We start from the raw sequence: 21,469 nt of genomic DNA, 5'->3' as shown, positions 1-21,469 counted from the left end.
ATTTTTGTTAAAAAAACAAAACATAAAATTATCCAGTTTCACAAAACAAGGCGTTGAAAGCGCAAAGAACTTCAGTTTCTGTACACACGTTTCAACAAATGAATCCACTCATTACAAACAGCAGAACAGCAGAGAATAGCAACATCAAGAGTCTGAAAGTCTGTCCATGGGGCGTGTCGTGCTGGCTTCAACACCAACCTTGCTAAGTTAGATCATCATCAACGTTAGCAAAGTCATATAGTCATGGTTGCACATGAGATCATCATGGCCCAGTACAACCCACAATATCTTACAAACGACCATTGACCATATTCGCAAACATTCTTGGATGGATTGCACTGTGAAGATGGACAGTACACCGTGGCAAGTCATGGACCCTCGAGAAAAAGAGGGCCCATCACCATGTCGATGGTTCTTACCGATTCATTCAAATATAGTTCCACTGTGAGAGCTCCTGCCTCAATCCCCCGCGAAAAAAAAGTTGAATGTGAGGTTATGCTTGCCTGTCATTTGTCGGTCATGTGTGGTACACAGATATCTTTCAAATGTATTATAGAGTACAGACGCATAAACACAATACCTTTATATATCGATCACGGCCAAGCCAAATCAGATAGACTAGATAGATAGACTTGATGGAATTCTATAAATAGCACATCTCATGGTGCACAGGATATCATTTATCGATATTCTTTTTTACTGGGTCTGACAGGATCAAAATTACGCACGTTTCCCCGTTCGAATTTTGTATTTGCCCAGATAACATTAGACTATTACATATCATATATTACACACACACACACACACACACACACACACACACATATATATATATATATATATATATATATATATATATATATATATATATATATATATATATATATATATATATATAAGTATCCTCGTAGGAATCCTTTCACGTCTGTCTGAAGATTGCAGGATGCATGAAACTTAAGTAACAGATTTTATTACTTTGTACTTGAAGTAATTTTGTGTTATTATATATATATATATATATATATATATATATATATATATATATATATATATATATATATATACATACACACATAATATGTGTGTGTATGTATGTGTGTATGTGTGTGAGTGTATTTAAATCCGAAAATCCGAAGTATCATTAAACATGTTCCTTCTTCTATTTATGTTGTTATGATACGGATTAGAGACATATTCTTAAATGGCAGTTATAATTCTATCTCTTCTTACGCAAAACGGAAGTAGTTTGTGATAAATCAACCTGTTTTACACGGTCAGAAATTCTGACCCTCGATAAATTTTATTTCTTACTAAACCCGAGCCATACGTTTTGCCTAACGACCCAAATAAGAATGCTCTACTCACTGTCGCGAAATATCATGTTATCGTGTTCGCATTTAAATCATTATCTAAATCCGAAAATCCTCCATCACGTGGTGGAGGGACGCTGGTTCATCTACGGTCCCTCCAACATAAAGTAATTGTGTAAATATTTTGCATCGCTTCAGTATCACTAAAGCATCGGAAACCTGAGTCCAACTTAAAGTTCCGCGGATGGGGTCCTGTTTCGTGTTTTTTTTTCACAATTCTGAACAGTACGCATATGCGACTAAACTCACTTTGGAGTTAATGACGTTGATAATCATTAATCGAGGGAGGATTGAAATATTAAATGAGCCATTCAGGATGAGCATTCTTTATCCTTTGGTTGCAACGGTTTAATTATTACATCTTGGTGGACCCCATAGATATCATTACGTCAAACATTCACCAGACCTCCAGGGGGAAACAGTGTGAATTGACAACACTCATTTTTCCTGGGCTATCTTTGCTGTTGTTGGTAGTATTTCATCGAACATAACGGCGACTATTCGATCGAGGAAGTGTCAGAGCGCACTTCGTTACCATCGCCGCCTTCTTGTCCACCGCGAGTGGAGGATATTTTTTTCACTCTGAAAATTCAGGTGAGTGGTGAAAAGCAACATAGCTCTAAATTTTGTGCTGGTAATCATTATGCATGGATGCTCAGAGTAATGTTGATGATACGTGCCGGCTCTCCCTGTCAACATAGGCAGTGTGTCTGTGACTGTCTAGGGAATCTGTCGACGTGAGATGAGCCGCATCTCTCTGTAAACACAGGTAGAGTGTTTGTGACAGTGCAGGGAATGTTATGACTTAGCGAGCACGTATACATAGGTAATTTTAATCATGAGAGCGACGACAAATTTCGGAAGATGGGCATTTGCGATAGATTATTTGCGAGAATTAATTTTTCAGGAACTGAAACCCGCATCGAATTATCATTCCGAGCAAAAAAGAAAGAAAAAACACCCGGACTTACTGCATTATATCGTATTGTGTTGCAGCAGGCATAGTTTAATATTTGTATATAATAGATTGTGTAATCACTCGCTCGATAGATACATATTTAGAGCAATAGATACAGCATTAAATACTGAAACGAGACCGCTGGAAGGTCGCCCAATTTAACTTTCAAACTTATGAAATGTAATTTGTGTGTTCGACTTCCTCAAAAAGTCCCCTATCTGGTTAACTTTAACTATTGCTGGGCCGAACTGAACGTGGCTACTTTAAATTAATGGTAGCGACTACCGTCAAAAAAGTGGTTGTTCAGACTGTTACCTCACACTTTTTCATATCTTGTCAGCAGTTACAGATTCGAAAATATGTGTAAATGTCTGAAGTGCATCTGCAGCAGCGTCAAGACTTTGGTCTGTTGTCTCTGTTGGTCGGTGTTCGTTTTGTTGCTGCTTGGATTCATCATCGCGCTGTTGGTCATACAGCCATGGAACTCCGAATCGGCGGCTGACAATGTGCGAGTGGATCTTGACGGTCGCTGGCAAGCCGAGGTCAAAGATGACAGTGGTTAGTACAGTTAGTGTTGTGAGCACGTTTTCTGCCTTTCTTTCTTTCTTTCTGTAATTGCAATCGATGTTTCTGTACATAAAGGAAATCGCTGAATTCACCACAACAGGAGAGCTGAGGATATTTATGGCTACTTCGTTTCTGCTGTACTTATCTCTTTCGAGAAAGCAAATCCTAGTTTTCACTTTGTCTGCATCGTGAGACGTGACATGAACAATGGACAAAATAACGGATATCATTAACGGATACCGCGGGACGTTGTACCGGGTATATATGTTTGAATAGAGGAGTGGATATCTCGGTTACCAAGGAGAGATAGACAAAACTGTTTTGGAGTCTATGAACTCAATAAGTATAGTTAGTCATGTCAAAATAGATAAGCTCCCCTCCATCCCACTCAAATGAAGAGGGTTACAAGCTTGCTAGCTGTTTGAATAGTCTTTGCCGACAGACACTATGAAATGTCTGTATAGTTTAGATTTTTCTACGATAACTCTCGACTGTGGGTCACGGTTGTCATTTTCCATCGTTTTGTAATTCGATGACAAGAGAAAATGTCGAACGTTTGAAAAATACCATCTGGAAACCTTACAAAAAGAGTTTTAAATTTTCAAAGACGTGAGATGGAACGAGGAGAATGTCTATTTTTACAAATTTGCATAATTACATTATAAGTTGGAAATATTTTAACTCCTTATATCCTATAACACTGAGTACATAGCCAAGAAGATGGAACAGAATAAACAAAGTAATTACAATGAAGTGCTTTACATAGACAATTTATGGTAAAGACCATGTATATTTCAATTCGAACTAGTCCACTCTGTAGCCTAAATCTTGACGAAATACGAACCACCGTTTTTTATGGTAGTGGGACACTCAAATAAAGATAATAAAAAAGTTGCTGAAGTATTTTTTTCCATCCAAAGTGGACAATATTCCGTACGAAAGGGCTATATCAGTTGTGCCAATGTAGGCATGCCAGCAGGGTATGCTTACCCATTCCGGACACCTGGTAGTACCACCACTTACTATTAGGCATTAATGCAATGGATAGAGATATTGTGAACGAAAAGGAGAAAAATAAAATATATATATATATATTCAGATGACGAAACAATATTGAGAATCGAACTTGATGTCTATAGTTCTTATGTAAATGTAGGGAAGATGCACTTCACTCATCCGGAGTTTACGCTGTTATTGCGCAATAATGCGTCTGTACAGAGAACGTCCCACATGGCACCATTTCCGCTGATTTTGTAAGTGCTAAGAATTCATTGACCAAGCGAGTATGATCAGTTTGAAACACAGCTGAACAATGAATGTCCAAGCAGTCACTTATCCACCAATTAAAAACTGATATATTTTCACACGGAACAATAACAATAAAAATAAAAATGTTATTTTACACATTTCAATAAAAATGATATGTCAGCGCTTTCCTAAAGCTGGTTGACAATCAGGGGACGAAATGCAAAACGCTGTTCGGTGATGATTGAGACTGTTAGTGATGGGAAGGTCCGGACAAATATGTTGGGAAACATTGTCTAACAATTCACGAATCATTTTTAATTATTCCATTTCTTCCAATGAGAAATGCATGAAGAAATTCCGCCCAGGGGGTTGCACTATGGGGAGTTTCTCTGTTTTGCACACCTTTCTTCCATGTATGATTTTTATGAGGACTGGTGCAGGTCAAGTGATTTAATGCTAATGCGGGTAGGCCTACCCCGAAACATTTTAAGTTGATACAGTGCAACTTCGTCTTTATACAGTTACTAAAATTGCAACTTTCATTGAAGTGGTTCTAGGGAGATGTTTAAATGGACAGTTTGCAAGATGATTGTTCTGATTTTCTTTCACTAATGCGATTAATGAGTAATTTCATACCTAAACAATTTGTAGTGAATGCAACCTGGTCACTTATATCATTTTATTATATAGATAGCGTTATCGCGATGGCGACCTTAAGCTCCTAATGGTTGTCATTCACTTCATAATAGGCGATAAAACAAACACATGTATATGTACATCCACTACATATGAGAATAGCGCCTGCTATAATAAAAGTATGCCTGTCTCTCATATTGGTATATTTTTTGTACAAATGAACACAGCTCTGGTCTTATCTAGTGCATAGTGATGTATTGCTAGAACAGGAAGTCGATGATATAGTCATTTTCACTAATCCGCCCTGTTATCACATTGGGTGCAGCATCCGTGTGGGGTGCATTGCAATTAGGCTGCAAAATTATCACCATGTTGAATCTGTTTCTCATTAAACTATCTGCTTTTTCGGTCAGAGGTTATTACTAATTTACCAATGTCGGTCAGATTGTTAGCCTATAATTTTCTGCTGGCTGACTCACGAGCAAGTGACAAAGGTAAATTCAAACGAGCAAGGTTTAAATGAGCCCTTGGGCATGCATTGCAAAGGAAGGCAACAAACACAGAGAGAAAAGAAAGATGCCACGTAACGGATGACAACATTGTCAGTCACCAGGCGTGCACAACTGGGTGTGGCTTCAAGCGGGGGCTGGCATTTCGAGATCGAGAAGAATAGAGGAGCGGTATAGTTGAACAGTAGCATGATGGTTCTTCATCCGAAGGGTGATTCGGACTTGTGAACTAAAATACTCATTTATAGTTGGCTCGCCTAGAATCACAAACAAACAAAACCGTTGCCTCTAACTACGTCCCAGTCGTGACTTGCCATCTGTTTTGCGAGATTTTGTGTTGAACAGATCGATGACAATCAATGATAATTATTAACGAACAGTTCGATAATGAGGGCCATTCCTAAGTATTTGGCGAGCAAGGCAAACCCAGACATAATGGGGGAATAACGCCGCGTCATGATGGGATGAAATGTTATCGCAAACAAGATCAACATCTTTTATCGACCCCAGGGGAGAAAATTGGTTGAATGGAAAATGCTGATTGAACCTTGACCGTCGGATTCGATGTCACGTGATGTACAAACTAAAGAAGAATGTAGGATTGAAACTCTAAAATCTGAAAAGTATGTAGGACGTCGAATATAATACATGTAAAGCCTGTAAAGGCCATGCATTGTTTATTGATCGCGAATCATGCCAAATATCGTATCGTTCTGAGCAACTTGTATCTGCATACTTTCACGATTATGCAACATGTCCGTTTAAACTAGTGCGTAGTATAGGATATTAATATTATTACATTTTTTCTTATGATAGTAAGGCTGGATTAGGATTCAAACTCAAATGAGGACAAAATACATTAATTTCAATCTGACGCCAGATGTGGCTTATGCAACAATGAGAGATGTCACAAAAATGACAAAACGGAACGAGGTAAAGAAAGCAGGAAAATTCAGTGATAACTGAAAAGCAGCGTAGCCAAGTGATGTATGTATTCATGCAACCCTTGAAGTATGCAAACAGGTCATTGATACACATAAATTAGACTTCTCAAGTATGGAGGAAATGGGCATGCGCAATCTAAGTCGAAAATCATATTATGCAGTTTAATTTACCGCATGCCATCAACAGACAAACGGTGGACGGTGGTTCACCAGAACTGCAAACGATCAGAAATGAAAGCAGTTGATTACAGATGGTTGAAAAAGAAAGTAGGTTTTAGAAAACGATGTGATAATTATCGTTCAACAGTGTATAGAAACAGTTTTGCTGAACAGTTGGCGGAAATATAAAGAAGTGTACGAACAAAGTCAAAATTTGTGATGCCTTTTCTATGTCACGAAATACCGTCCTCTCAAAATCAACCTTGATACCATTGATCTTATAGTGATTACACAATGTGATAAGTGAAACCTCGCTGTGTTCACTCAACTTTTCAGTTTTTGAAACCAGCCTTTACCTTCTAACCATGTGTTTTTTGCAGAGACCAGATTTTTAGCATGCCATCGCTTTCGTTATTGAATTATCGAAATTGAACGGGTGATCTGTTTACCCTCTGTAAAGTTGTTTCAAGGCACTGTCCAATATGACTTATCGAACTCCACAACATGTGATCAAAATATTGCCCCAAAAGACGGCGACTTTTAATTTTTACACGTGAATGTCTGAATTTTCAGGTCGGCGTCTACATCGATGTACAATGCCTGGGACAATGCACACAGCGCTCATATCGGCGGACGAAATACACGACCCCTACTACAGGTGAGTGCACTCCTACGTTGTATAGGGAAGGGTTTTGTGAAAAATCGCGATCGAGCACATCATCGACAGAAAGAGGAAGGGAAACGAAAAAAAACGATAACATACCGTCGCCAAGAGGAACTAGCTGGCATTTATTTCGCTCATGTTGCGAGAGAGCAAATCACATGATGTGGCATCAAATAATCTAACAACACTAACATAAATTGATGATTTGCCAATCTGAGACTTAACCAATGCATGTGGCGGACGAGAGTCAAACATATAATCAATCTACAGCTTTTAAACTCACCATACAAAAACAACGCTACAGACGGGGTAGCACTGACTTAGGGTGGAGTTGCACCTAACCAACACATTTTTTCAACAGAGTATTTCGCATCAAAGATGACAAGGGAACACCCTTATACGATATATTTTCAAAAAGCAGAAAATCTAAAGTTTAGTGTGGTAGCAATAGTTTACTCGAAGGATGAAGGGGTATATGTTTTGGGTAGAAAACCTGAATTTTGGCATTAATGATAAAACCTTATTAAGTCAAAAACTTGACTTTATTTTTGAAATTTATTATTTCACTTGAAACAAGCTATATAGTATAAAGGAGAGAGAGAGAGAGAGAGAGAGAGAGAGAGAGAGAGAGAGAGAGAGAGAGAGAGAGAGAGAGAGAGAGAGAGAGAGAGAGCTGGTCAGAGAGACAGACGGAGAGACAGCTACAGAGAGATGGATGAATATGTAATGTACAGGTTGTGTAAATTTAATTAGAAATCAACATTTTTCGAATAATCATCAGCTGTGAAATTTCTGTGACCTGAAAATTTGCTCATTCACATACATATGTATAAGCTTATTATACAATTTTATGTGTGCACAAAGACATACATAATGACATAGATAGATAGACACATAATAGATGGATAGGTCTACAGGCATATATAAGGCAGGTACGTACATTTAAATCACATGCATACATACATAGATATATACACACAATATATATATATATGGCATACATTCTCACACATCGGTAGACAAAAGCTGTACTCCTATAGTTCCTATATTGCGAAAGCATAGCTGCCACTAACACTTTTATTTCTTCATTTCAGATTCAACGATGTCGAATATCGCCATGTATGTGACAACAACTTGACTATTTCCAGGAGTGTAACAGGTAGGGACATAGAGTGCGCCTGCGCGTTTCGCGGCCACATCGAAAGATGATAACTGCTTGCTATCAAGCTATACGTTGTTTAGACTAGTTTGGTACAAGCCGGGGAAAGCCAATGAGAAAACCCCCAAGTGTTGAATATGTGATAACGCAACATGGGACGTTCGCCTCTTGACCTTTGTTTTGTGGCCTGTTTTTTACTCTGTTTAGCTCACGATCGATATGCAACTACGGATCTTTAAATTCCATGGCAAGGACATATCAAGTCTCCGTGAACTAAATAAATATACCAGTGACTTGCATATTAAAATATTGCTATATTTTAGTTCACTTGCCTTTCTCAACAGTTGATTCTTTGCTTGCTGAGAAGAACTCGGTTCTGTTGATCTGCGAGGGCATCGACACGGTGACAAGCGTTTACTTCAACGGCAAGCATGTTGGCAACACCAACAATCAGTTCGTGAGATACATCTTCGACGTCACCGATTCGGTCAAGGTAAAGACAAAACAACTCGCCGTGTCTCAGCATGTGTCCGCAAAGTTCCATCAGCTGTAACTTTTATGTTAATTTCGCGGGATTATACTATGTGTTTTTTCGAATTTTAATGTGTATAACTTGCAACGGAAGCCTGTATGCGTGTGATGTACGACGTTATTGTAGACAACTTAACCTTTAATCCTGGCTAGAATACATTTTGTCATAGTATACAAGATTTGTAGCGATGGCAAGGCGGCTGCTTTGTATTTCAATGTACTTTAGAAAGTGGAGTCGTAAAAAATTGTAGTTGTTTTTACGATTATGAAATTATTGTCAAACACGGCAGTTTTCAAATGCTGTTTTACCTACTCGCTTTCAAAATAATGAAGGTAATTTGAAAATTACGATTAAAAACAAGTATTTGCATTCATTTAGATATCACCTGGTCGTCACTCAACTTTTTCATTTGTCAAAACGAAACTACTAGCAGACGCATTGTAGATGTTTAGCGACACTCATTACTGTGATGTCATACTTGCTGTCGTTGCAATGCATGTACTTCGGAACTAGTAATATTTCGCTAAACTTCCCCTTTATTTCTGACAGGAAGGGTCAAATGAGATTGCATTCAACTTTGCCTCTAATGTTGAGTACGCTCGAAGACAAGCCGACCAATACGAAGCCGACCATGGTTACAAAGTTCCACCCGAGTGCCCCCCTGATGAATACCACCCAGAATGCAATGCGAATTTCATTCGTAAATCCCAGTCTTCGTTCGGCTCGGCTTGGGGACCAGCATTCCCAACCCAAGGGATCTGGTAAGGAAACGACCATTGTTAAGAAGTTTGCGAAGTCCAAGAAAGCAGTCAGCAAACTGCAATATATCCTAATAAGTTGTAGGAGTATTTCAAACTTAACCGTGTGTATTCATTTTCCAGGAACCACCTCTTTCTTGAAGGTTACAGTCGAGGGAGGATTAAGGATGTGATGGCATGGCCATTCAAGGGTAAGACATCTTTGAACTTTGAGGTACTTAGAAACAACATGAAAATAATTAAAATTACGAATTTGCCAAATATTTAAAATTCTACTGAAATATTAGAAAATTGTATGTGAAAAAAAAATCAAAATTAACTTTTCTTTCGTGAGAAGAAGTAATTGACAACTCATCACTTTCCGATTTCTTGTTTTATTGGCGTTCTTATGCTGCGGATTTGTCTATATTTGACAATGCAATGTAGACTATGACTATTTTCAACGGCGTGCTAACATCACTCACGTAAACTATCCCTGGCTTAAAATTTAAACTGAACATCTCTTTCCCAGTTCTTATTGACTTTCCTCTTGTCGGAAAAGTTCACTTGTATAGGTTTACAAAATCAGCAATTATTATAATAACTCAATTAAATTTCAAAGATCAAGTGACTTCTACCCAAAATTTAATTTTGTGGTAAATCCATGGTACACATTACTATACTTATGTATGAGGGAAATAACCTGTGTTACGGTGTTTTGCCGATTTATAGCATCCCTTGTACAATATTTCACCAATAGGACGAAAATGGCCGAAAGGCTGTAAGTTTATAAGACATGAAAGATCTCGTTTCATGAACTTGGGAATATGCCATTTATCATTGGAATACGGCCTGGTCGCATTGCTTACATTATACAGCCTAAAGGCCACTTACAAGTCACTGTCCGAAATACAACTGACTGTTGAATGAAAAATATCGCACTTTCTTTCCAGAAACTCCTCATGACATGGACTCAACCTGGAAGTTGAATACAACTGTCGTTCTGCAGGTGCACGATGATTCGGACGACTCGGACGATTACCTTCATCTGCCAAATGATGACGAACTCGTCATCGAGATCAAAGAGTTGGGGATTCGTCAGGAGATCGACCTGAAAGAGGACCCCCTGAAAGATGGCGAGAACGTGTTGTCCGTCATTGTCGATGCAACAGATGTAAGAGACAACAGCTAAGCTAAAATTTATGTGCTAGTTGGATATGAAAGTACTAAGATTGAGATTCTGAGAGAGAGAGAGAGAGAGAGAGAGAGAGAGAGAGAGAGAGAGAGAGAGAGAGAGAGAGAGAGAGAGAGAGAGAGAGAGAGTAATAAAAACATGCAAATATACTATAGAAAGTAAAAAGAGGTATAGCTTTTAGTTAGAGAATCTGGGAGAGACAGAGACAGAGAGACAGACAGCAGACAGACATACAGAGAGGATGGTGCTTGTGATCAAACGCTGTGAAACACTTATGTTTTGGCAGGCAGAGACATGGTGGCCTGCAGGCTATGGCGATCAACCGATGTACAGCTTGCAAGTCGAATTCACCTCGCTGAAATATATGGAGAAATCAACAGAGACTAAGAAAATAGGATTTCGAACGGTTGAGGTCGTAGAAGACGATATAGGTACCAATCCCGACACCACAGGTATGTGAACACGTCCCTTTCGGCTCGGAATGGCAGCGTTGTGCTGTGTGGCCTGGAACGTGCAAATCATGTTCAGCTGAGGCACATTGCACCCTTGTATACATATCCTATAACATATCCATCCGCCAGATAGATTAATATCAACTCCTGCAAAGAAGTCGCTACTATGTTCGTAATATTCACGAATATGCCAATGGTTATAAGCCGAAGAAAATATTTTTTTTTGCGTTCACTTTAAATTCGAAAGGGTAGGCGGGTTAGCGGTTAATAAACACACAGAACAAAATTCATAAAACCAAACAAAACCAATTGACCTTTATCTTGACTGTTTTCTCATACATCATGCACATTCCTATGACAATCTGCTCCTTGAAGAAAACCGTTTTATGTCAGAACATGGTTCTGTGGCTGTAATGTGACTGCTGTAGAGAAGTATTTTGTAGTAACCATGGTGAAAGTCATGACTGTCACCATTGATGAAAATTCTACAACAAAAGTTTTATTTTCCCCGAAAAACTCTTAAAACCCACCCACATGCGGACGTTAAAGGGACATTATCGCTATCGTTTGACCCTGTTTTTAACAATATTGTTGCAATCGAACAGTTGCTGATGTCGTTCGACTTATTGAAAGACATCAATAAAATGGTCGACCATAGACAACTTCCATCCAATTTTGCCTACACTGTGTAGAAAAACCTCGGGTCAGAGGTTTTAGGTGGGCTACTGTTAACCCCTGACCCGAAGTTTTTCTACACAGTGTAGGCAAAATTGGATGGAAGTTGTCTATGGTCGACCACTTTCTAGACATCTTTCAATAAATCGAACAACATCAGCAACTGCTCGTTTCCAACAATATTGGTGAAAAAAGGTTCAAAAGATAGCGATAATGTCCCTTTAAACAAAAGAATTTACTTACTTTGGCCCCTAATACAGTTTTGATAAGCATACGCACCGACACATATTATTTCTTCTTTTCAAAATGAAGGATACACATTTTACTTCAAGATCAACGAAGTACCAATATTCCTAAAGGGCGCAAATTGGATTCCGGTGGACTCCTTCTCCGACCGAGCCACCCCGTACAGGTTGCGCAAACTGCTGGAAGCGGCAATCTGGGCCAACATGAACACCATCAGGGTGTGGGGCGGAGGCCTCTACGAAGACGACGCCCTCTACGAGTTTGCCGATGAGAAAGGTTTGCTGGTATGGCAGGATTTCATGTTTGCTACGTCCATGTATCCGGTAGATGACGTGTTCTTGGAGACGGTGGAAGATGAGATTCGGTACCAGGTAAGACATTGCGTTCTGAACAAACAGAACGAGGGAATTCTCAAAAGTCTCTTAGAAAAAAAGAATTCAACGTTGTGTAAGTTGGAAAAGAAAGGCACAGAAACTTATATGAAAAGTTTCACACTATTACTCAAACGATATAGCTAAGTTTATTTTTCACAATATCATTTCATACAGCAGGAGCTGCAACTTTTAATGTATTTTCAATACTCTCGTTCTGTCTACAAAACGCGCTTTCTTGTTGTATTCCTTGCAAAATCGTTTCGAAATGCTTCGTGTTCAATTTGCCCTAAGATTTTGTGGACGATGGAATTTTATTCTAGACGATAATTCATTTTTCGGCAAGGATATTGCATATTGCATATTTTATCATGTAGAACATTAATAAAGCTATTAAAATATCAGCAACGACTATCGTTACTTGAAGTGTCAGAACATTTCGAAAAATCGAAAAAAGTGTTTGATTTTATGAGAACCGTGTCTATCACGTATCTTTATTGCGTACGTTGACCGACCGATAATCGGTATGTAAGTTGAATTGAAATTCATACGTTTATTCGTTTTGTGAAAACTGTATTTTTCCCACGTCTCAAGGTTCGTCGACTGATGCATCATCCGTCTGTCATAATGTGGACCGGAAACAGTGAAAATGAACTCGCCATCGTTGACAACAGGTAAGGTGTGAAGATACCAAGAGATGAATCTTCGACGTCAATTAATCTGCCCTCCATCTTTCTGCCCTGTACAATATTTACAGTTCGGGTCCTCTGGGTTTTTTATCGTCCCTATACAATCATGGACACCACGTTTACCACATAACTGAATAATTGTCGCGTACGATTGTTACATTGTAACATCACTAAAGTATATACCCTTGGAGGAGTGTAAGCAACGCCAGAAACACAATTTCTCTTCAGTTGGCATAGTTCTTTTACCGGTTCCATGACGCAGTGCGCACTAGGATATACAAAGCGCACATTACTTCGTAGAGTATGCGCAGTTGCAGGGTATGTTACTCATAGAACACTACGGAAAGTTACAGTCTGACCTTATATTTTCTCACCGACGAATAAAGGTATACGAAGCATTTTTTGGCATAGCAAATTTGAGTAATTTTTGTATAGTGATCAGTTTTTACAACACAAAATCGGTATGTTATTGTTGTTCTGAGTTTGTATACAGTGGTTGATACAGCCACAGCAATGCATTGTGGGATAACCGGGAAAAGGTTTATTTCGTTCACAGTCATTCTCGGAGAACCATACACTCACACTTCTCATGCATCGCGACTCCGCCACGACTATCCGGGAACACACCAGCTCTTTTGGTACCAAATTAAATATTTACCCACAAAAATCAGTTAGCTTCAAGTCCATGAAAAATTGCACTTTAATAAGTAAAAAAAAGAAACCAACCAAAAACTATGCCGTCTGAGTCATCGATGACGTCATCGACTTTCAGTACTGAAGGTTGCTTGGCCTACAAATATGCGGCAGGATATTCAAATATCTCCAGGTTACATCTGTTGACGCGATAAGACATGACGGTGAGCAGCGTCTGATAGTGTGTAGTCAAGTATCATTTAGCTTCTAAGAAATTTGACAGCAAAGAAAACTCGAATCACGAAGAATTGTGACTATCGCTTTACTGACTAACAGCTTTATTCTGTCTTAATGTTTACCTCTGTCATTATCACGTGATTTAACAGATTCGACACCGAGCCCAACAGAGCCCAGTACGAGGGTGACTACACCAAGCTATACGTCGACGTCATGGGCAAAGTTATCAAGGATGAAGATCCAAGTCGCTATTATTTGGTGTCAACCCCGTCCAATGGCAGGAAAGTGGACGAGGTCGGACTGTTTTCTGATGACCCAAGTCCCGACGACCATAGATATGGAACGGGTAGGTTGAACTACCTTACGCGAATGTTCATTTAATTTTCAATACACTGTTAGCACACGCCATTTCGTGCATATCTAGAAATAGAAGCCAGCACCATACGGTATTTGTTCTGAACATTTAACTTCAACTTCTAAGTCACTGTGTTGCGATTTCAAATCACTCGGTCATGAACTGACTAAATTCACTCAGACTGGCTCTCAATGTCGAAAGATACATACATTCTCAACTAACTTTTGTATAACGACAGCCGTAGACAGTGCCAATACTCCTGCCTATCCGTTACTTGCCTACCAACCCATTAATACCAACATAGATTCCATATCATCATGCATTGCCTGCATGTAGTATTATATATCTTTTACGGTGATAAGCATATACTCCTGACTCATCTTCAGTTCACTACTACAACTACGATGACGACTGCTGGGATCATACCATCTACCCAAAGCCACGCTTCGTCGCTGAGTACGGCTACCAGTCGATGCCTTCCTTCCAGACGCTGAAACGGGTGTCGATCGAAGAGGACTGGGTTTACGACAGCCCATTCATGACTCACAGACAGCACAGTGCAGAAGGTAACTTGTGTGCAGAGTGGATTGTCGAAGACAACTTTTTGTTCAGTATTGGGAGATAGCTATAGGTGGGCCGTTTTCAGGACTGCAAAGGACCGCAGTGGCAATTTTCCGAACACATTTTAGTCTTACTTCACCGGGGCGCCCTACATGCAATGGCTGTCAAAATCGAACACTTGAAGATCCAATACACCAAAATTAAATGATATTGTAACGAGATATTGTCGCAGTTTTCTAAACGTTTTAACAATGCAAGTACAAGAAGAGGTCTTTATAATAGATACTGACCTTGCTGTATAATGACAGACTCACGAACGCTCCTCAATCAATCTTGAAACACCTCGTTCAGTTCTTTGAAGAATTTACTGAGTATCATAGCACATCCAAGGAAAAAAAACAAAAAAAAACAGCGTAAACCATCATAAGCATTCTCTCATAATTTCTCTTGACGTATTCAAATGAGGTATGCAAAGTTGCAACCCTCCACATAGCCCTTGTGAGAAGCAGAGATGGGGGTGGGCATCCAACGAGCACAGACAATGACACGCACACAGAAAAACAAACATTGTGTCTTCACGGAAGGTCGAAATAGCAAAGTCAGTTCTAAAAGGAAAATTTCTTCTCATCCATTCAATAGCGGGGCTAGCCATGGAGAACTTAATGAAGAGACATTTTCGCCTGCCGGACGTTGGGGACTCGACACAGGTTTTCAAAGACAAGCTCTACCTGTCGCAGGTAAGTTTTTCAAGTCTCTACATCTGCGATTCTTGGAGGTATTAATATTAATTAGTTTTACTCAGTTCGCACCTCTTAGGTGACTACGATGCGTAACGAGAGATGTTCATGTATTAAATGTTTGAAGAGACATAGCTTTCTCTGTTTTAACTTTTGAATCAAAGGATTGTCTCAACAGCCGGGAAAATTATCAAAGTCTTTTTTTCTGGCAAATCAAGCCTCTTTTTCATGATTTTTGAACAGATTTCGCAATCGCTTTGCTACAAAGTGCAAACCGAACACTACAGAAGAAGTCAAAGTGACGAGGAAGCTAAAACAATGGGTTCACTATTCTGGCAGCTGAACAGCATATGGCAAGCACCTTCATGGTCTTCGATAGGTAGGTTTCTTTAACAACATGTTAACATTCGGCTGTTGGAAAGAAATAAGCACATACATGCACATGTACATCGCCGGCGACAGCGAAGCTCATTATCACAAACGAGATCGTGAATACGTTAGCACCCTGAGGATGAACTTCTAAGCAGCAATATGTCTCCGTCCCAGTTCGTTTTCTATTCAAACGACAACGTCCCTGAAATAATCACCCGTAGAGATAGTAAAGGGATCTGACGGTAAGCAATCATTTTTTGTCTACTCATAGAATTCGGAGAAAGATACAAAATGCTGCACTACTTTGCTCGGAGGTTCTTCGCGCCCCTCATAATTTCCCCCTACGAAGAGGGTGGATTTCTCCACGTTGACTGTGTGTCGGATCACACCGAAGCCTTCCATTCCTTGGAGTTGGACATCAGCATGTGGAAATGGGATGGGGATTTCGAGCCTTTGCGGAGTTGGCGCGAGGAATTTTCACAGGTCAGACGACAAACATTCTGGGCATTTTAAGTCATGTGTTAACTCATTAAATTTAAGTAATAAGTTCGGATGCATATCATTTTTTTCATTGGAAAAATAGTGAGAACTGATTGGATTATCACAGTACTCAGGAATGTTTAATTCGAAAAGAAATGCATATCATCAACAACATTACTAGGAGAGATACAAATCATTTGGTTCTCAAATTCCATATTCTTGAGATCTTTCATAGTATTTTGGTAAACATTTGTAGCCAGCAACCTAGAAAACTTGCCAACGCTCTTTTGGAAGCTGACTATTTCACTACTTCTTCCCTTCTTAAGGAACCCCAGACATCAGAATTAGTCTATTCTAAGGCCATCGACGAGATGCTGAATGAAGCCGGTTGCAACGCTCGCAAGGATTGCTTCCTGACATTCGATCTCGTCAACCTGAACTCCACTACCCTGGAAGAGGCGGCCCCTAGAACAGAGTTCTATCTGTCTTCCTTCAACGAAGTTGACGGAATGAAAACCCCGGATGTCAAAATAACCGATATTGTTGTAAGTGTTGGCCTGCCTCGCTTATTTGGCATTTGCAAAGTATGAGATTTGCGTCAAGTGTATTTGGCTCTACCAGTGAACTTGTGATCTGCAGACAGGTAATGACGTTCGATTCTACATTGAGGGATCGACCGGTAATCTTGGAAAGAGGTAGTCCAAACTCGAGAAAAAGCCGCAGAACGAGAATCGTAAAAAATTGTTCACAGCCTTGCGTACTTTTTTGGCGAAAAATGTTCATATGGCATGAAACTGAAACTAGGAATGGTATTACTTATTTGAACAGTTTGCATGCTCTGCCAACTCAGGGGAAAATATGTCAAATTCTAAAGCGCGAACAAAATATTCAATGGCTTTATGGCCAACCCTCGCAAGATAGGAGTGCCATCCCTTAGTACATCCTGACGTACGTTTTCCCCTGAAAACAAAATATTTTTTAAAAATCAAAACTGTAAGAGATCTCGCATCCGAAGTTCAAGGAGAAAAAGTAGGGAAACGCTTTGGTAATACATTCTACATTTCGTAAAAGTTATGAATTTTTTACTGTAAATTTTCTTAACATTGTTTCAGAATGTCGATGAAGGTGCTGGAAGTGTTGGAACACTCTTCGATGTGAACATCACGGCATCTGCTGTCGCCGCTTTCACGTGGCTGGAGACGCTCGATATAACGGGCCACTTCTCCGACAACGGTTTCCTGATGACGGAACCCCACAAAGTCGTGCGTTTCACGGCTTGGCACCCCCTGGAGCTTGACTATCTGCGGGATCACATTAAAGTACACACTCTTCGTGATATTTACATCGACTGAAGAAATTACCATGTAAAGCTTACTGTGGCAGTGCTATGAGAGTCATTTGACCAATCAAAGTGTTTGCGGGACTTTGCAATTTTTTTCTAACAATACGTGATGTACCCAGTACTTTTGTGTACGTCCTCGTCTTTGCGTGTGCTTGTGATATTCCACATTGTCGTGGATCGGGGAAATGCACCACGGGGAAAGATATATTCAGACTTTCAATTTTTTACAAAACTTTCCGTCAACTTTGTTGAAAACGACGTCTATCATCATTATAAGTTATATCTTTCATCTTATAAACAAAACATTTATACAGTCCCTTTCTATTCAATTGCATGGCAACTCACATCAGTGTGTCAAGAAATAGACAAATGTACAGACAAACATTGGCCTGATTATAAGGCAAACATAATTTACTTGAATTGCTTGTAAAAGAAAGAAAAAAACTTTATTCCATGAGACAACGATAACATATTCAAGGTGTACCTCGTACCAGAGCTTATACCTTTGTCAAAATTAATGGTATCTTGTTCCAAAAACGAAAACTAATCGATAACATTCCGGTAAATGTAGCTGATGGTGTGATACGACTTTTGTTATGGTTTGGGCATGCGCCTTCAGCAATGCGTATAAAGAAAAGTGTGATGTGTTTAATATCTTATTTTTGTGGAGCAAGAATTGAATTGGAGGTGATCTAAAATTCGAAAAAACAAAGCAGCATTGCTGCTTCTGCGAGATATATCTCTTATATATCATACCAGTATATTGATGGCGCAAATGCAGCGATCTGATTGGTCGAGTCGTGAAAAGAACCGTGGTATATTCGCGATATACCACGGTTGGCGAACTCTCGGCAAGTGCAAAAATCATTTTTGGACGTTCCATCCCAGCATTTCAATATACTGTTATGATATAATAGCAGTAAAGCATACCACTCGATTTTGACCACTCCACTTCATATATGCACTCGCTATTGCTCGTGCATATATGTCGTGAACTGGTCAAAATCTCGTGGTATACCATCAATGGGTGTGCTTTATTGCTTAAATGACTTTACACCAGTATCGAAAGGGACACTGAAAAAAAGTGTATAATTCACGAGCATGTATATAATAAAATTTCAAATTTTGCAACATGAAAACATGCTGCTTGTTCTCCTCCTGGCCAACCCCTCCGAAGGTCTAATGGTTCATCCCGTACGTGACAGACCACATTGATTACGTCACGCCATTCGTGACAGACTCTTCCCGGCAACTTAGTGAAAGGAAGTGAACCGATTGAAGAGATAGGCCAGAGCTTTCACACAAGATGATACAACTCCTCACAGTACCGCTGTCGCCGACGTAGCATCGCGCGTGTACGTGACGCTGTGCACCGTCGGCGATGGGCGTTTAGATCTTCGGAGGGTTATTGAAACAGGAAAGAAAGCCAAGTAGAATGGGAGTCGTTAAGAATCCCAGTCCTCCGTTTGTGGAAAATATTTATAGTGAAACTAAAATCCAAAATTTTTGAAAAATTATACACATGTACATGTACAATATTACACATTGAGCTTACCAATGTTTGAATGCCAGAGGGAGTATACAATAAAATGACAACCTGGTATAGTCAGTAAGTAATATTCTTAGATTTTTCGTAATTGAAGTCTCCTGAACGCGTAAAATTGAGATTGACATTTTTACACCCGTTCCTTCATTTGATCCGCCCGACTCAATTTTAATTCGACATCATCTTGATTTTATACGTGTATGATGGAAACGCCCAAACCTTGTCAATGCATTCCTTCACATCTTGATCTCGGGAAAACCGTGTCAAGTCTACATTCGTCCCATTTACTGAAAGCAATATCTGAGACGGGCCCGAGATCATGACGTTTCAATGGGTTTTCTATAAGTGAATGCTTGTTATGGTATGTAAATTTTGCTTCAATAAAAGAGAAACGTAAACCTATTTTAAATTTATGGATTGCAAAGCGGTTTGTGGTTATCACAACCATACGTCTGTATAGGGGTATGTGAGTATATGCGCCACCTTGCATTGTCTTGGTCACCCGATATTTCATCGACGATGGATCTATATGTATACTTCCCTGCATTTCTTCCTGTGTGACAGTCACGAAAAAAAACCGATAGCGGTTTTGAGGTCTTATTACCTGGCGATACTAACAAATAGTTCACGTCATATTCATAGTTAATAATTGCTTTTGCCGAGATGACCATCGTCACGTGCGGCTGGCAGAATTATTGTTCTATGTGGGCCTAATGTTGGTCAAATCACAGTCCCTCCATGATGGAAGGACTGTGGTCAAACACTAAAGCTCCTCTGAACTGACGGGCGCGGCAGTGACCGAAAAACATATCTGTGCTTGCTGGAGCTTTGTAATTGGTGTGTGAAAGACTTGTTGAATCCAGACCATAAGTGTGTATGAAAATATGTTTTAATGTAAAGAAAAAACAGATTACAAGTATACCTACATTTAAATTAGTTAAATATACTTTTCATTCACAAGGTAACTGACGCGTTCCTCGTTACTGACACACGGGGTATTCGACAATTGAATTATCCCTGCCCAAATACTAGTAGCCCAACGTTCGTAAAGTCTTTGGTTTTGCATTCGCCTGCAAGCAAATTTTAGGAGTCTCTTGGTTAAAACACACTGTCACACAGATTTCTTAATTTTTTTTCTTTGCTGGTGAAGAGCTCAGCAAATAGACACGCCATGATATCACACTTTGCGACGTAATATTCGTATAATCTGATCATTTAACCACGTAGTGAAAAAACATCGCAGGAGAGAATCACTTTCGGTCTATGGAGTCATTTTGCAGAGCTCGCAACGAGACACACTGGGCCCTATTATTGAACAAAAAATCTAACGAAATAAGATCCGAGAGAAACAAATGTTGATCGAAGGCTAGAAATGAAACTGTAATGACGTCTACACTGAAAGATCCGTCGCACGGGGCGCTCTCTAAGCCCTCTCTACGAAGAGATTTGCGGACATATAGGGGACTCGAAACGAAACTGTCTCTGATTGATATGAAATATGTGTAGGGTTGTCCCTTAAATAAAAAGTTTCAAAATAAATTGTATGGAAAAAAAAGTCCCTGTGCGTATGTATTGTTAAGGACACATACACTGACATAGACCTACAGGTACTTTCTGACACCCATAGGCATTAACATGATCACATGGAAAAGCTCAAGCCTCTTGTTGTGTGTGTCAACAGAAACATTAATTTTGTTTTTGTAGAGTAGTGCAAAGATTACAGTGAGCTGCTTGTTCCAATGCACGATATTATGATTTATGGAACTGCCCATCCGCAACTTTTGCAGCATTCTCAAGCAGAGACTGGAAATGAAACGTTTAAGCTTAAAATTAAAGTTGTAAATGTAAGTGGCAGCTGTTGATAAGACTTAACCGTACTGAAAATGACTTATAAAGACCCCCTTTCAGTATGTTGGCATTGGAACAGTGGAAATCACACTGCGTCACTTTTCATATAGGACACAAATGGAACAGTATACACACTCAGATTTATGGTGAGACTAGGCCATTAACATGACTCAAAGGTGAACTTACTCTAGTTAGGCCTAAAGTTATCTACTGCAGTTTCTTGTTCTACTCCCTGAAGTGTGATGAA

The 21,469-nt window shown here is 39.5% G+C and overlaps 1 protein-coding gene across 2 annotated transcripts; it reads left to right on the top strand.

The window, feature by feature from the left end:
• The first annotated feature begins 1,724 nt into the window (after positions 1-1,724).
• LOC139149764 (beta-mannosidase-like) lies at positions 1,725-19,783 on the top strand. 2 transcript variants are annotated; one of them, XM_070721736.1, is made up of 18 exons: positions 1,725-1,964; positions 2,672-2,886; positions 6,965-7,049; positions 8,150-8,214; positions 8,559-8,707; positions 9,296-9,507; positions 9,628-9,695; positions 10,437-10,657; positions 10,965-11,130; positions 12,118-12,422; positions 13,017-13,096; positions 14,131-14,327; positions 14,723-14,902; positions 15,537-15,634; positions 15,878-16,013; positions 16,278-16,489; positions 16,813-17,031; positions 17,599-19,783. In XM_070721736.1, exons 2-18 carry the CDS (start codon positions 2,688-2,690, stop codon positions 17,836-17,838), a joined length of 2,832 nt encoding a protein of 943 aa, XP_070577837.1. In that variant the 5' UTR covers positions 1,725-1,964; positions 2,672-2,687; the 3' UTR covers positions 17,839-19,783. The 2 variants fall into 2 exon arrangements, with proteins under 2 accessions (XP_070577837.1, XP_070577836.1); XM_070721735.1 differs by having other exon boundaries at positions 1,760-1,964; positions 2,669-2,886.
• Positions 19,784-21,469: the final 1,686 nt, after the last annotated feature.

This window comes from Ptychodera flava, chromosome 14 (genome assembly GCF_041260155.1).
Source record: "Ptychodera flava strain L36383 chromosome 14, AS_Pfla_20210202, whole genome shotgun sequence".
NCBI classification, from domain to species: Eukaryota; Metazoa; Hemichordata; class Enteropneusta; family Ptychoderidae; genus Ptychodera; species Ptychodera flava.
This window is presented reverse-complemented; position numbering and strand designations above follow the sequence as displayed.